The sequence below is a fragment of the Tinamus guttatus genome, unplaced genomic scaffold (assembly GCF_059628265.1).
Source record: "Tinamus guttatus ecotype Peru unplaced genomic scaffold, ASM5962826v1 Tinamus_guttatus_pri_ptg000249l, whole genome shotgun sequence".
Classification (NCBI taxonomy): domain Eukaryota; kingdom Metazoa; phylum Chordata; class Aves; order Tinamiformes; family Tinamidae; genus Tinamus; species Tinamus guttatus.
This window is the reverse complement of record NW_028288783.1, coordinates 1,769,087-1,786,841: the sequence shown is the minus strand read 5'-3', so window position 1 is coordinate 1,786,841 and position 17,755 is coordinate 1,769,087. Positions and strand designations below refer to the sequence as shown.

Here is a 17,755-nt window from a genome sequence, read left to right as displayed (position 1 = left end):
TAGGTTATCTGGAGACTAGAACCATAGACATTGAAAAATCAGTTTACAAGCTCTGAATGGGAGGGCAAACAGCAAATTGAAATCATGCAAATACTACTCAGATCTTATTGTATCTTAAGAACTTTTTTTTTTCAAATAAAAGACAAAAGAGTGAGTTGGTAAGTCCATTTAAAAGAGAAACACAGTGCCAATCAGACGATACAAGAACTTTGATTATATATGATCTAAGTACAAAAAAATTATTTGATGCTACTGAAGGCAGCTGACCTCAAATCACCCACTGAAGTCCCCAAATATTTTTTGTAGAGGTTACAAGCAAGAGAAGTTCAAGCTGGCAACATTTTATCACGGTAACTTTCTTAAGACACATGATTCTCATCATGCTTGAGGCAGTGAAAACTGGCTTTGAACATGAGGGATAAGAGAAAGATTTCAAGTAATCACAAAAAATACTGTGGAAAGCTGAAACTGTAACTAGGACAACTCTGAATTTATCTCAAACATATAGCTTGTCATTCCGTGATTTCTACACACATACATACAGCAGTACTACAGGACCATCAAGGGTCAATACTGCACCAAATAAAAAAACTCTGTACCTTTTCCCTCCTATTTAAAAATAAGATTTTCATTAGGCCTGCAGTTCTTGATCTTTTTAAAGTGACCTGCCTTTCTTTAGCCAAATCCCATTCCTCAGCTGCCCCACTACCCTTGCAAGCTGCAGACGTGCAGTCCTGGACAACCTGCTCTAGCTGACCCTGCTTGAGCAGCAGGTCTGGACCACATGATCTACAGAGGTCTCTGACAAACCCTAATAGTGTGTGATTTTCCCCCCTCTTTGAGCCCCTCACCATCCAGCTGTTATCACTTGGTCACTGATGACTGAGGAAGCAGATTAAACCTTTCAAAAGTTTGATGCTCTGTCTTCCTGAAATGCGTATTTACTTTCTGAGCTATGCTGCACTGATGATTTTAATCATCATGCCCCCAGTGTTTCAGGGATATTGAAAAGTTGTTCCTAAGGAACAACTAAGAAAGAAAACTAAGACATGGAATTGTCCTAGAAAGACTGCAATTTACCTTAGGCTAGTGTTGCACTTCTATTTAATCAAAATACTTTAAAAAGACGGAAATTAATGTCTACAACACAATTTACAAAAATAACTCCTAATTTGTTGTTCACAAATATTTTTAAAAAATTCACTCCTTATGCCAACATTTTGGCTCACTGTATTCTGCTCCTCTGTCATTAACACTCTCTGCCGCAAGCACAACTCCTAGCTGGGGATTCCAATGTGTAACAGAGCTAAGAGAAGATTCCAGATCTCAGTTGTGCTGGCATGAAGATAGGCCTCCTCATGATACAGAAGACAATATCCTAGGGAGACTGGAATTAGTCCTATTCTGCACTATTCCAGCCAAGACATATCAAGAAGCAAATAATTACTAGCTAATGGCTACAGATGGAAATGTAACATGTATCAGCCTAGGCATTTCATGACAAGTGACAGACCGGCTTGAAAAAATGGGGATTCTTTTTCCAAAAGGGTGGAAGGTGTCAAGAGCAAAGAAAAAAGGGTTACCTCTTCAGATTGGGAGGGGCTGATTCTGGGCATTGGAGAAACTTGTGGTGTTTTCAGCTGTGTACTGTTGCTGTCTGGAACAAGCTCTCTGTGGATTGACTGAATATGGTTTTGGAGTTCACTTTCTGATTCAAATTTAACATTGCAACTAGAACATCGAGTCTTCAGTCCCCCTGCCTTGCTTTTGTTCTCAATGGAACTCAAGTTCTCATTTTGGCCCATGCCTTGTCTGTTACTGCTTGAAGGGATGTTGACACTTGGACTACCACTTTTACTGAGATTAACACAGCTAGCACACAGACCATATGGCAGACCGTTGATGTCAAGTTTCACTAAATCCTGCTTTGAACGGAATTCCTTCAGGCAAGAAGCACACTTGTACAGTTTCTGGAGATGCTGTGCGCGCCCCGTGGACTGCACGGCAGAGCCATTTCCAGTTTTCTGCATGTGGAAAGTCCCGTGGATCTTCAGCTCCAGTGTGGAGGTCACTGTTTGCATGCACACCACACAGCGGAACCCTGTCAAGGAGTTCCTCAGGTCAGGGTGCATCTGGCAATGCTCTAAAAATTCCTCCTCGCTCTGCAGAGGCATCTTGCAAATCCTGCAGTTTCCAGTGTCCAGGCTCTTACTGTGTGTGACTTTATGTTCAGTAAGAGTCAGAAGAGAAGGAAACCGCTCACCACAGATTGGGCACATATAATGTTTCACTGGTCCCAAGTGCGTCTGCATGTGTTCGCGGAGGCCGTTTTCAGAGAAGAATGTTCGAGAACACACGTTACACTTGTAGTTCCCTTTAATGAGCTCGGCCTTCTTCTTCACTATGGCACTTTCTCCAGGTCGAATATTGTGGTCTCGAAGCTGGTGATTTTGCAGGAGAGTCTCCATTGTATAAGCTGCCCCACAAATGTCACAGCCATACATGGGTTCTGATGTGTCAACGTCTTCCTCGCTGCCATCATGGCTGTTATGGGACTCCTGACTATTTGTCAACAAGGTCTGCAGCTCCACTTCTTCTTTCTGGACCTGCTCAGATGCCCCATTTGTTCCACAGTTTGGAGGTTTTGTTTCAAAAACACAATGTTTCTCCCTTAAGTGCTTTTCCAGCAAGATGATGGCGTGGAAAGCTTTGCTGCAGAACTTGCAGTTGTACTTCTTGCTGTGCGTAGTAATGTGACACTGCAGCTCCACCTCTGTACCGAAGGACTCACCACAGAAGATGCACTTGTGCACTTTGCCTTGGTTCTCCAGGTGGTTGTGTTTAACATGAAGCTGCAGGTCAGTCTCGTTGCGGAAGTCCCAGTTACAAGACGTACATCTGTATACCTTCTTCTCATTGCTGTGCTTCACAGCCAAGTGTAACTGGATGGAGACTTTGGAGTCAAAAACCTCTTGGCACAAGGTGCAGCGGAAGAACACAAATGTATGCATGTCCAGCAGGTGCTTCTGCAAGTCATCCACAGAAGTGAACTGCTTGTCACAGCTTTCACAGATGTAGTAGGTCGAGGTGATCATGAAATGAATGGTAACATGCTTCAGCAGGGACTCCTGATTGGGAAATTCCTTGTTGCACTGTGGGCAGGTCAGTTTTGGCAGGACAGTGTCAAGGTGTGTTTTCAAATGAGTCTGAAAACCGTCCAAGGAAGTATACTTAGCACCACACTGATTACAAATATATTCACCTGCAGGACGAGGAGGAGCACCCCCAACTGCCTGCATCATTTTTAAAGAGGTTTGCTCAATGGTTACAGGAGATAACGGGCTCATGGCTCTGGATTTTTTTCCATTGTGGATGTAATTCAGTGCCAAAGGAATGTTCTTATGGTTCTCTTTGATATGTTTGTTCAATTTAAGAACACTATTAAATATTGGAGAGTTTGTACAGTAAGAACAAGAATACACTTCCACCACTGGATCTTTTGGGGTTCCGAGCACAGGGGAACCAAATCGGGAACTGCTAAGATCACAGTGGACTTGTCTAATGTGCTCTTCCAGGGAAGAATCTGTAAGAAATCCCATGTAGCAATGGGGACAAAAGAACGCATTACTGTCCTTAGCAGCAGGGTTGGCAAATCCATGAGAACATCGGATATGTTCTTGAAGAGTGTTGAGGTCGTTGAACACTTCCGAGCAGAAGTTGCACTGGTACACCATGGCAGGCATGGCAGAAACAATCAGCGCTGGGTCTGGAGCTTCATGGACTTGCTTCAGATGCTCGTTCAGATTGTAGAGAGATGGCAACACCTCCAAACAATACTGACAGATATGGGCTTGTTCGGGTTTATCTAAATGCATAGTTTTCAGGTGTATCTGCAAAACTGCAAGGCTGGAAAATAACTGTTTGTTGCAATAAATGCAGCTATACGTAACTTTTGCTTGTTTACTTGAAGGGCCAGTGATATCTGGCACTTGCTGAGCTGCCCGCTTCCTTCCACGGCCCTTCGGGATAGGGGGAGCCGTTTCCACCATTGTTGAGCTATCCACGGAAAGATTTGAGTCCGGAGTGGTGCTAGAAACTGAGGTGTAGCCCACGGTTACCAAAGATGGGCTGTTGCTGTGGTTGCATGACTCGGGCTGCTGGTGACTATCCATGTGGCTGTACAGCTCTTCCACAGTGTGGAAGTTCTCAGAGCATATGCTGCACGAATTCTTCTTCTCACCATTATGAGCCTGCTCCATGTGATTTACCAGGGACGTCTCCTCTACAAAGAGTTCGTGACAGTAAACACACTGAAGAGCAGAACGGTCTTCGTTAGGGGAACACTCAGGGTGACATTCTGCAATGTGCTTTTGAAGATCTTCAGGAAAATCAAAGCCTTCTTCACACTGACTGCATTTCTGAGTGTCTTTCATTTTCCAGTCCTCCATCCGCGAGGCTGACTGAGAGCCATCTTTGTTCCTCTCGTGGACCTGCATGTGACCATGCAGTGAGCTAGACGACAGAAATCCACGTCTACAAATGGCACATTTATATGGCTTGTTGGACGTATGAGTCTTTAAATGAATTTTAAGGTGATCGCTCCTTGAGAATGCCGCATCACACTCACTGCAGTGATACTTCTTATCCCCAGTGTGAAGCTTTATGTGGCGATCCCTGCTGCGTTTGTGTTTGAAGAGACGACTGCAATATGTGCATTTGAAGGGGAGCTTGTCGCTATGACTTTGCTCGTGGTGTTTTAAGTAGCTGAGACGGCTGAACGATTTGTCACAAAACTGGCATGGATAGGGCAACCCTGGGCCTCCTTCTTCTTCACCAAAATCACAACCTTCTCCATGGCTTGGGGAAGTCTGGTCTTTGCTAGAAGGTGATGATGCTGGCCATGAGCAGGTGGGGTCGTCCTCAACATCCACTCCATCTGAAATGAGAAAGAGACATTCCCACAGGCTTAATTCCAGCAGCTCAAAGGAGACACCAAATCATATAAACAACATAGACATGCTAGCCCTAACTAGCTAAAACACACTCTGCGCAGACTGGGATACTTTTTACACCTGTACCAAATAGCTTGAAGACCACATTTATTTTTATCAGACTGTAAAATATTAGAAGTTATTAAATAGTTCTGTGCCTATATTACCTTTTTATTGCTTTTTTATCATTCTTTCTCAGTTGCAGGGCATGTATTATACATTGACAACTTTATTAAAATGCAGATTTTAATATATTTAATGTTTCTTTTGTATCCATTGTAAAATGATTTGCATATTACTTGAGCATCTGAAGAGTCAAAGGAAAGGAAAAAATATTACAGGAATGATTTAAAATTAATAAAGTCAACCCACATGCTAATATTTAATAAAAAAAAATCCCTTCTGCTTTGCCACAGTTTTTCCCCCCACCTTGATGTTCATTCTGAACACAGAAATCTTTTAAAGGCTACCATTGAGAGAGAGTTGGGTGTTATTCAAATGAATAATATGAAAAAATACTTGGGAAGAACAAGACAACACTACAAACAGTGGGTTTTTTTCTAATATAGTGCAACCAGGTTTCTCCAATAACCATACAATTCAGTTATCAAAAGCTGACAGCTGGATCATTAAACGTTCCAAACAAACTAACAAACCAAAAGCCAGGATCAAGGAAAATGAGAAAGTTTCATGAGGGTCAGATGTGATCAGCATTTTTTTTTCTCTTTCAAGTTCAAGAGGTTGCCCACCACGTCTTCCTTTTTGCAAGTGCCTCGGCCAGCTGAACTTCCTTAGTTCAGCAGAACCTGCACCGTGAGGCGATCACAGACAAAGCAACTTGTAAAAAGCTGGAAACAGGAAAAATGATAAACGACTATGGCAAAAGCTGAGAGATTTATGGGCAACAAAGAAAAGACAAAACAAGAATGCTAGCCAGATAACAAGCTAAACTAATTAACATGCTATTACCTCACCTTTGGATGGGCCAAGGGATTTTTTTTTAACAGGTGCGCTCTACAATTTTTGTGGCTTTTGCTCTAAATGTAGACTACAAGACTACAGTGATTGTCCTTCTTTTAACCTAAAATTTCTTTTAAAATATTGAAAGAATGCTTGACAAACCTCTCTGAAACAAACAGTCCTTTTATTCTTTTCCAGGGGCAGTACTGGGAGCTCTTTTACTTTTTAAAAGCAAAACTGATTACAAGGCACAGAAAAAAGACAGGCTAAACCTTTTGAAAAGTATATTTTTCTAAAAGTATTATTGACAAATGGTATGTTTCTTAATATCGTCAGCCTCTTATCAGAAATCTATTACACTAACATGAAAGTTAGAGCTGGCTTATATTATGTAAACAAAGTCCGAGCCTGCTTTCTTTAAGGTAACAAGATTTTACTAGATTATCAACCCCCGGCTTATCCACGGGAAACAGATGAGGATTCATTCCTTTCCTGCATCTAGAAACTGATGACAACACCATCTCCCTATCAATGCCAGATGGCAACCATCTAACCCTGAGAAAACAACCAAACACCATTCCTGGACCCTTGCCCATCGCGACAATGCTCTGCGATACAAACTGAAAACTGTGTGGTTTCTGCGAGGTTTACCCTTCTGTTTACTTCTGGAAGAAGAGGGTTTCACAAATTTCCCATACCTTCCACACACACACAAGTATATAAATATATATCTGTATTTATCTACATATGAATTTGCACTAATGGTGTTCATTTAAATAACAAAAGCAAACTCTAGCCTAAATGTCATGTCTTTGAATTGCAAAGGTATTTGTTTTCTTAAAAAAAAAAATCCTACCTTCCAGCTAGCACACCATCATCTGTTAACATGCTTAGCAATGTACTGTAAGCAGAGTTATTCGCTTGTGATAGATGCTAAATAACATGAGACAGCTGAGTTTTTAAACTGTTACATTAATGACTGCAATATTCACAGGAGACTTTTGATGTAAATCTGTGTACTGCCCTTTCAAACTGCTGGGTTTGACTCTAAAACTAGAAATAATCAAACGAGTGGGAAAACTATGCACAGAAAAAAAACCCTTAATTCTTGCTACATTTTAGGTTTTTTTTAACTGAAAATTTCCAGTCAGCTTTTTTTAAGTGAAAAACCCTTTTATCCTTTACAATCAAATAAATTTCTGACATATGAACAGTGCTGGCAGATAAATAGAAATTTATGTCATGCAACCAAGTAAAGAAAAATAGTCTGCAACTGGCTAGGCTACATATTTTGTAACCAAATTTGGTATTAAAATGTATATCCTATGCAGACATGATGCATTGTTGTATAAATGTTTAGAGGAATATATAGTTAGCATTATAAATAGTGTACTATCCCCGACACGGTAGTAAATCACTTTCTGTGGCCACTGCCTTCTCAGTTTTACCTATTATATAACTATTCCCCTTGGCTTCTGAATCTTCATGGGATGTCGGGCTGGTAGCAGGGAGAGGAGAGGGCGCCGAGTGCGAGCTCTGTGCGAACACGGGGAGCCTCTTTCCTCCCACCCAGTTCTCCTGTTCCAGGAACGCATGGGGAATTCCACGTATGCCCATGCAGGATAACAGGATTTTCCTGAGAAGGAGCGTAACGACCGAGCAGACACGTTTCCCGGCTCTCGGCCGGGCGCGGGTGGCCGCGGCAGGAGGCCGCTCAGGACGCTGCCGAAGGAGGGCCCTGCGCTGCCTTCCCACGAGCGTGGGGCAGCCGTGCCAGCAACGACCCACGAAAGGACTTTCTAAACCTTGCTGTGCTGTTCACGGAAGTGGGTTCTGCTCGGAGGCTGCCAACCTCAACGCTGGCCACATCATGCCGAGCGGCCCATGGCACACAGCTCGTGTGGGGCTGTCGGGGGGACAGCCGTGAGGAAACCTGCACGTGGAGCACTGCTACCTACTGCCTCAGCGCACTCCAACAGTGGCCTTGCCTGTCCCTACCGTCCTCCCTCCCTTCCCCATGGAGATGCTGCAGAAGAAAAGGTGCAACCACTAACAGCCTCCATCTCAGAATGACAAAAATCCACGCTTGCCACCGTGTGCGACCGCATCCCACAGGCGCAGGCCCGGGGAGAGCGCGCATGGCCTCCCCGAGGACAGACTGGCACGGCCCCACACTGGACCTGGGCTGCAGCTCCCCGCAGCGCAGCAGCCAGCTGGGACGAGGCCGCCGCCGGCCCCGGGAGCCAGTTCTCCACACAGAAGTGCCTTTGTGTTTGGGGAGAGGTTCTGCTTGCTCGTGGGAGAAAAGGCCTCAAATCCCTCTTTGCCAGTCGCTCTAAAAGAAAATCCAAACAGTTTGCTGCTGCTCCGCATACATCCTTGCTTATATAAATCTACAGGCACCTACCCACTGAGCTATGTCAACACTACAAACACTGATTTTAAATGTTCTAGCAAGCTTTTTTTAAATACTCAGGGCCAAATGTGTGGGCACAAATACATGTGCCATTAAAGTCCCCAGAAGCTGTATGTATGTATCTGGGGCAGAATAGGGCCCAATTATTCTACAGAGCGTTTAAGGAATTTTAAAATATACTTTCTGTATCAACTTTTTTTTTTTTTTTTTCCCTTTGGCACTCACTAAGTGCTGCTTACTGCAAATGCCTTTTTTGTGTTATGGCAAGTATTCTGAGTTTCAATGTGATGCACTTAGCATGTCCATGTAAATTTTTAATTTTTGGAACCAGTCACTTCACACTCACTGACTCTAAGAGAGCTCTAGCACTCACAACCAAAAAACTTTGCTGGAAACCGGCTACAAGGCCTAAAAGTCTATTTAAAGATGCAAATGTGTGCGAATAGTTAGTGCAGATGTTTTTCTACACCAACTGTACTTGCTGAGTTTCACCATTTCCATAAAGCACATTAAAATAAGTGTGTGAACACTCTGAGATGAAAGTACCAAACACTCCTGAGACTTCCAGTGGAAAGTAGAGCTGCCTGACTTTTCTCCAAGCAGACAGGAATGCCCATGATTCAGCAGCCTGAGTAAATAAAAGAGGTCCTTATTTCCTAATTTTGCTGGCTGGCCACACTGCAGCAGTCTCTGTATTGCTGCCAAAGGGGATGCAAAACTGGAACTACACCCAGCAGCTGAAGGACTGTCTTTGTTAGCCAGCCAGGCCTTCCTGACCATCTTCTGGCAACAAACCTACCATATCCTGAGAGGAAGACCTCCATCTCAGGCTCGATAGTTCGCTAGTCTGCCTAATAGGACTAAACAACAGATTTTGCCTGCTCTGTGTTGGAGGAGGACAGCTGGAAACTCAGTTAGTAGCAGAGTAACACCTGTTCTGTCATATTTATGGGGGAAAGTGCTCACTAACAGAAAAGTGAAGTAATACCAGAAGGAGTTATCCCATGAAAAGGGGAGGAAGGGGGAAGCATCAGAGCACAAAAGCACCTCTGTGGCCCTAGCAGCCAGCCGCTCATGTGCCAACCCCAGTAGTTGTGAAGTCTTAAAAGTGATCTTATCCCTGGTGCTGCTGGCTGAATTAACAGCACTGCTTCGGGAAAATGTTGTGTAGGCACCAGGAAGGTTTACGACATCTGCACACATTGGCTGCAATATGCTTCAGGGCACTTGCTTTATCATGCTGCATTTTTCCATAAGATTTAAACATCACAAGTTTTTTTTCTGCCACTATACAAATGGCCACATTCCTAAAGAAAATGTTAGAAACCCTTTTTGTGACATAATATATCCTCTGATAGAACAGAGTTTACAAATAAGAACAAATTAATATTCCCCAAATCCTACGAACAGTAGTTTCCTATTTCCCCCATTTTGCTGCTCAAGTAACTGGGGCACACACTGAAAAGCCAGAGCAGTTTGCCTCAGGTTGCTAATGTAATCTGTGCAAAGGAGGGAACAACCCAGATCTCCCAGCTCTGAGCCATCCCCACAAGAAAAATCCTTTCCCTTCCCTGAAATACAGTGTTGCCAGAAAGCTAAGGCTGATGGATGTGACCAAAGAGGAAGCATTAACAGCAACGGCAGACTCGCCATACAGCTCTCCTCTGGCTTGTGCTTGCGTGTATATGCACAAGCACTATATAGCTTCTTAAACCAGGGCAAAATGTATGGCAACAGTTACGCAGCAGGAGGAGATATATATATATATATATATATATATGTATATATATGTATAAAAGATCAAGTAAACGAAGCAGTAGAACGTATGCAGACCTAATACATACCTTTACATGCACACAGGTTATGAACATGTATGTACACGTGTGCATTCTACTTGTTGTGTAGCTATTACTTGTAGTCCCGTCGCAAGCCAAGGACTGATTCATACTATGCCATATTATATCACATATGTATGCTTTTACCCACATATTAAAAGGACGACATACACAAAAAAACAAGCTTGCTAATTTACCAGATGACATACTAAAAGATAACAAATTATATATATATGTATATATATATATATGTATATATATGTATAGATATATATACATATATAGATACATATATATAATAGAGAGAGAGAGAGAGAGAGACTAAATTGCACACAAGTAGGTCTGTTATTGGAAAGGATGATGAATTTCCACAGTTTTAAATCCTTGTATTTTGGGGCAGGCAATTGAGTGGAGTGGTTATTATATATCATATAGTTTACTTGTAATGGCCATTTCAGATTTTAGTGCTGGACACATTTTATATTATTACTAACACTAATTGTCTACAGAGCTACTTTGAAAATGAGATAAGGAATCTTATGGGAATATGCAGGTGTAAACAAATCATAAATGAAGAAGTTTGGTATTACTGAAATACAACAATATTGTGCTATGTGTTGTGAATATATCTAAGTAACTAGAAAAAGATAGTGTTTAAGCATTAGCATGATTTCAACAAAGTCCTACCATGTGTCACTGAAATAAATTATGATTTTGAAATTCTTAATAGAATTAACAGATAATAAAACAAACAGCATTACATAATAAAATAAACAGCACCACATACTATTTCTCATTTATTTTCTACAGACATAGATGCAGTTTTGGAAAACTTACAACTTTAATACTAGCATTACATTTTTTCACATCAGTGGCCCCATATTAAACTCACTCATTTGTCTCATAACTTATTAAATGGCTTGAAAACTAATACTCTGTAATGGGCATTCAAAAGAGAAATGTGAACTTTAAAAATTATTTATAATTTACAAATGTTTTAAAAAATATCAATATTTCAAAGCTACTTTGGGAACACCAATTAAATGCATTAACAGTTTGATAACTGGGGGAAAATCAAAGAGAGCTTCCTGATTAACAGAATTGAGGCAGCTGGTAGGGAGGTTTCCCCACTTTATACTTCATAACCAGAAGAAAGACTGCTCCCAGAGACAACAACTAATGCATGTGAATACCTCACAAGAAAAAACATGCTTGATTTTATAAAACGCCTTTGACATATAGCTAGGTCACTAATGTTCCTGTATTGTTCTCCTAAGGTAACTCAAGTCTCCAGTTCCATTATGTGTCCTTCACAAGACGTTTCACTGCTACACACGTAGAGAGGAGAATAAATGTTTTCCTCGACTGTTGCTTAAAGCTCATTTGAGCAAATGAAGCCCAACGAATTCCATTTTCCACAACCAAATTAAAGAAAATGCATGTAGTTCACATTCTGCTCCACCTTTCAGATCAAACAGAAAAATCAATCTGGAACTGGAAGAAAACTGAGCTCACCTCAGTTTGTTTGAGGAAACCTGTATTTTGTGCCTTGCAAGGCAGAGAGAACACTCATCAGTACACTCAACTGATGATGGTCACCATCCTCAAAGCTTATTATCCTGCTTTACATAATTGGGAATCACGTCACACAATTAATTTACCGGGGTTGTTTAGTTGTGACTATATGAGTACTAGGCGATTCAAATTAGCTCATTTGTCCACTGCTTAAATGTGACAAACACATTTACAGTATATTTCTTCCGCTGTAAGTTGCTGTTTCTTTTAGGAGTAGCTTTTGTTTGTTTGTACAGTCTGAGTCAGAGACCACCAGCCTTGCTCCATCTGAAGTTTGGGTCAGAAAAAAATCGCCCTGTGAGTGATCACATCTACAATCAAGTTAATGGAAGGGCAAAAAAAAAAAAAAAAAAAAGAAAAAGAAAGAAAGCTCACAAAACAAAAAAGTATTCAAATGTTCCACCAAACTTGCCCATAATAACAGTCTCCTAAGAATGTGTATATTAACAGCCTCATGTACTAAACATAGTAATTCAATAGTCCTTTGCTAGAAAATAATCATTATGATTCGTTGTGCTGATAACAGCATTTGCACTGCTTATTAAGAACAACAAATGACTACGGGACAACAGTTCAGGTTCCTTGCAGGACTCCAGTGATTTCACACGCATTCTGCTTTCACTGGGTCATGCTTCCCCCTAGGCAACGCCATGAATAGGACCAAAAACTGTGTTCTCTCCAATTTTCCCCTGACCTGCAGCTCCCTTTGAAAGCTGCAGAAGCACCAAGAAGCCTCAGAGGCAGCAAAACTAGCCCCTCTCGTGCAGTCCTAGGCATAAAGGCAGCTCTCCAGTAGCACGGGGGCACTGGAATCAGAGGGCTGCTTCTTCCCCTTGCAGTATGAGGAGCCTATCTCCAGTCAGAGGTGCGTTGCCTTCTCTCTTGCTGTCCCAAAGCCAGACAGACCCCAAACGCTCCATGAGCCCCTCCTTCGTAGCTGCCCGCTGTGTCTCCATTCCCACACAACCCCCGGGGCCCCGCTGGGAGGTGGGCGGGCTGCCAAAACCTCCGGATCCCGGGGCTCGCACAAGAGATGGAGCCCCTCAGCGGGATTGAGGAGCCGCCAAGCACCAGCCCGGCTTCTCACTTGATTACCGCCCTTCTCTCCTTTGAAGCAGGAGCTTAACGGCAGGGTCTGCAGGGGTTACGGCAGTCTGCCTCGCGCTCAGCCGTCCTGCCTCTTTTCCATCACACGCGCCCGGCCCTCCCACCCGTGCCCGTGTTTCACCCAGCCCAACTCCGTGCTCCAGCGCCGCGAGAGCAGAGCAGCAGCGGGATGCGCTTGCATGGGGCTAAACTAGGACAGAGGAAAAAAGAAAGGCGGCAACGTGTGGGAAACAAAAAGGATGTAAGGAGAGGAGAAAGAAAAGAGTAAATAATTGCATCTGAAAGGCACCCAGGGAAGGATATCACAGGAGCTTTCATAGGAAATGTAAAGTAAAAGGGAACGAAGATCAAGCAAAAGCCATGCTGCCAGTTAACACTTTCAAAAACATATCAAATGGTGTTTTTTACAGTGCGCTAGAATTAAACACAGTAAATAAACATAAAACTGCTTATTTCTGAGAACAACAGAGAGGTGGTGGCAGTCTTATTCACACAGGCGGAACCTCCCGGCCCTGGCTTTGCCAAGGTGCCTCCAGCAGCCCAAGCAGCAGAGACGGAGGGATTCACGGGCCCCGGGGGCAATGGGGAAGGGTCTGCAGCCCCGCAGTTTGGGCACTCAGCTGCAAGAGGGGAGGCCCAGGTTCTTCATACATCAAAGAACTGCTGGATTAAAAACAAAAATAAAGTGCAAGCTGCAGACTGCCCAAATCCCCCGGATTAAAGGAGTGCCCTTCCCAGTAGGTTCATTTCCTTCTCAAACACACAACTCCCAGCCCCATGGATATTCTTTGCTGCTGGGAGCCCAGCTCCACAGGAAAAGACCCAAAAGGCCCAAAGCCCTCTGCTCAGGGATGGCAGAGGTGCTGGTACCCAAAGGCTCCTGCTAGGGAGGTTTGCATAGAGTGCCAAGCCACAGACATCCGAGAAACTTTTGATTAAAGCAGGAGGTGCCTAATGAGCATAACTTCTTGAAGTCCACTTACATCCCACTTCAGGCTTCTCCTTTCAGATTTGTCTGTTTGTGCAGGTGTCCTGTTAAAAATGGCAACCCCAAGCAAAAGCAACCTTGTTTTGAAACTAAATCAAGGGCTCAAATTGGGACACAAACGCCTATGCTCAGGCTGTGCAGTGCAGTCACACTGGGAGCAGGTGCCTTTTCCCTGCGGTCAAACTGCAGCACAAGGCAGAACAATTCTTTCCCCCGGGGTCCTGTTGTGTCCCGGTCACTTAAATGTGAGACTCACATGGATGCCTCTCCCAGAGGTGGGTGCTTCAGCCACTTCACACAGCCTGTAAGTGCTGCAGCCTGTAAATGGGACCAGTGAATTTCACAGTTCTACGTGGCCAGGAGACCGAATGCCTCTGTGTAACTGTTGCACAGAAATGCACCTAGCTGCCTGTCCTCATACCTCCCAGGACACCAGTCCATTCGTGTGGAATTTTGTAAGAAAATAGTCACAGCTTGAGCATTTTTTTGCATTTAGAATATGTATACTGCATTCAGCCTTTGACATTATACATGCTTATTTGGATGATTGAATTATAAAAGAGAGGGGCATACTCTGCAGAAGGCAGCATCTTCCTTCTCTTCTTTATAATTTCCATTCACCAAAGCCTGCTGAAACTCATGATTAACTGTCTGAAATATAGGACTCTCCAGAAATATAGAGATCTCCGCTTTGTTAAAGCCTATATCTAAAACAACCCTTTGTAGCTTCCTCAGCGTAGAATGGAAGCCTGGTGTGAAATACAGTAAATTAAGCCTTCTGCTGTCAGGGCTGGAAATAAGAGTAGAACAGAATAGCTGCTGGATTTGAAATGATTTTTTTTTTTATTGGCTTCATTTACATCCTGTCTAAGGTCTTCCGAGCAGCTCAAGGTGTCTTATCTCTGGCTACCAGGGGGTATTTTGCAGTCAAAGCAGTTAACGTACTTTCTCTCTCTCTCTCTCTCTCTCTCTCTCTCTCTCTGTCTCTCTCTCTCCCTCTTTTAAGGCCATCTTATCTTATCAGACAGATCTCTCCAGGCTGAGGAGAACCCATACTTATCAGAAGCTCTACACCATATTGACAGCTCAGTGCTGCTAGGGACAAATGAAAGCTTAGGGTAGAGAAAGATCAGTTAACCTGTTCCACTCTCAGTTTAGACTAATCTGCGGTTTGTCTAACTTCAGGACACATTGCATGTCTTTTCTCTGTTTACTCAGCCATCAGAGGCGCACGATCACAGCGCCAGTCGCAGGACGTGGTGCCCAGGTACACGAGCAGCCACTGCAATGATCCCCAGGGCAGATGCCTGTTGGCTTGCAAGCATCAACAGCGCCGTGCTGACCCCCAGCAGCTCCTCATCGGGGTGACCTTGGGGCAGCAGACCTGGGGCAGCACCTCAGCATTGCTGGGGTTGCACAGCGGGGCAAGGGGAAGTGTGCACGTTGCGGGGCAGGGGGGAAATAAACCTGTGAACTCTATAAACTGAAGCAATACCCCACTGCAGTGAACTTTGCAGCAGTAACTAAGAGCAGACAGCCCTGCTTACTGGTATCTCCAGGAAAGACCCAGGCCAGCATTCTCACCTACAGCTAAAGAATGCAGAGGGCAAGATTTCTCTAGCTCTCTCCTTGGCGTCGAGAGCAGGGAGGCAGGTCTAAAAAGTTACAGCTGCTGATACTGACAGTCTTAAACATTCACTGCAATTTCACATAAAAATACATGTACGCGAACAGTCATTAAGCCTGTCCGATTTGATACTCTTCAGGTTTATTTTCCCCTTCTGCATCCCAACAGTTCATGAGCAGTTTTACATTAGTGATAACCCTAGACTTTCCCTGCAGAGAAGGTTCACTATTAATTGTCCATTATCTTGGTGTGTCAGCACAAGGAGAGGGGGAGAAACTCTCATCCAACTGGTTTCACCTCCCTCTCCTGAGAGTGATGCCCTTGTCAGGGCATTAAAGACATGAAAACCTGCCACTTATCAGAATTGTATTTGAATCGAACTACTGTCCTTGAAAAAAGTAGACACCAGATACCATCAGAATAAGCCACATTGGCAGCTCCAGTTCTCTGTGACTTAGACAACCTTTTACAAAGCTTATAAATTAATCTGTGATTGCAGATCAGTATGATGATCAATAACACGATAGCTGTGGCTTAAAATGAGAAAAAGGATGATTTCTTTCATTTTACGAAACAAAAAAATCTGCATTTTATAAGTAATGAAGAAAAGTTGGCCAGGCAGATGTTTAGCTCCTATGTTAAGCTTCTAGATAACTTAACAAATAACTTATTCAAATTTGGTATGGTAGTAGGTACTGATTCTTCGAAAAGTGATAGCAGCAGAAAGAAGATACATATGACATTTTTTATGAAACAGTTTGTAAGATTTCAACAGCTTAAATAAGCCTGAGGAGGCATCTGAATGTAAACGCACTGTTGAACCAAATCGCAATTTTTTTTAATTACTGCACACCACTAATTCTTAGAGAAACATAATTCAGGCCTATTAAAATGCTGAATTTGCTTGCTAGGATGAAACAATATTTCAAAGAGTTCTTTAGTATTTCTATTCATCTGTTCAGAGGCAAAATAGAGAACCTAAAATATACCCACAACTGCAGTGCTGAATCTGTTCTTTTTTTTGTGACAGTCTGAACAACTCTCCTTGCTTTTCATAACTTGAAATCACAATGAGGAGGGGAAAAAAATAAAAATAAGTTACGCTTTGCTTTTAACAAGTAAACAAGTGTACAAATTAATTCAGAGAGCTGTAATTTTGAAAATTTTCTATGTTTAATGTGCACTGCAGTTAAACTACTTTTTCTGTACAAATTAATTTACTGCATCAGTGATCGATGTTTATGTTTAGGCAATTTTATTTCTCAGTATGGTAAAATTAGACCTAATAGTTGCAACCTGTTATGTCCAATCTGTCACTGAAATTCAAATTGCCTTTTTCCTATTATTCAAGGAGCAATTTGGAGAAATTAAAGCCATCTAAAAGCAGAAGACAAACAATTCTCTGTAAGGACTCAATAGCCTGTGTCATCAACCTGCTCTAGAAACCGGTGATCTTTCCTAGGCAGAATCATTGCTGTCTTTTCGTTACATTCAAAAAGCCTCAATTCTGCAGAGCCACAAAAGACACGAATGTTTGAAAACAGCAGAGCATTTCACTCCTTGAAAAGAAGGCAAAATCAGTATATGCTTTGAATGAGAAGAAATATCATTAACCGATAACAAAGCCTCCCTTCTCCATATTCTCTAACTGTTGATGTTCATAAGTTTTCTGTTAGCCATCCACATAGCTATAAAAATAGATATATTTCTTCATCTAGTAAAAGTTTGTTATTGTCATACTGCTCTTAGCAGTGAAGCACTCACCCGTCACAGGCAGTTATTACTTACTACTTCTAGTGCTGAAACATACAGGTCATATTTTTTTTGCTTCAGTGGTATAGCTGCCCTACGCATACCTGGTTCTAGTCCCTGAGAGAGCTTCTGGCACTGCCTTCTAGTTACTCTCAGGGACTTCCTGGGGCTTATCCTGCTTTACTGTGTATTTTACCAATTTTGATCATTTTTCAATTTCTGTACGGGATGTTGTCCTTTTTTTATTATGAATTTTAATGTTCTACACTTAAAAATCTAAAAATAATCATCCACACTATTAAAAGATAATTACTCTCTTTCCTTTTTCCCCCCCTCACTTCTTCTGCCTTTATTTTTCTGTGTGTGTCTGTGTATGGAAAGAGAGATTCATTTTTCTCACACATGCGAAAGAGCACTTTAGGCTTGGAATACCAGGCTGCTTACAAGCGTTTGGTCTTGTTGGAGATGGATGAAACAGGAAAGCGAGATGAGAGATAATGCTGG

At 42.5% G+C, this 17,755-nt stretch overlaps 1 protein-coding gene across 5 annotated transcripts in view; it reads right to left on the bottom strand.

Moving 5' to 3' along the window:
- Positions 1-17,755, bottom strand: part of ZNF521 (zinc finger protein 521) — a 228,823-nt gene that overhangs the window by 131,777 nt on the left and 79,291 nt on the right. For all 5 annotated transcript variants that reach the window (XM_088526660.1, XM_088526657.1, XM_088526661.1 and 2 more), the window contains one exon: positions 1,584-4,936. In XM_088526660.1, coding sequence (XP_088382786.1) covers positions 1,584-4,496 — 2,913 coding nt within the window. In that variant the 5' untranslated portion in view covers positions 4,497-4,936. The remainder of the gene's footprint in view (positions 1-1,583; positions 4,937-17,755) is intronic.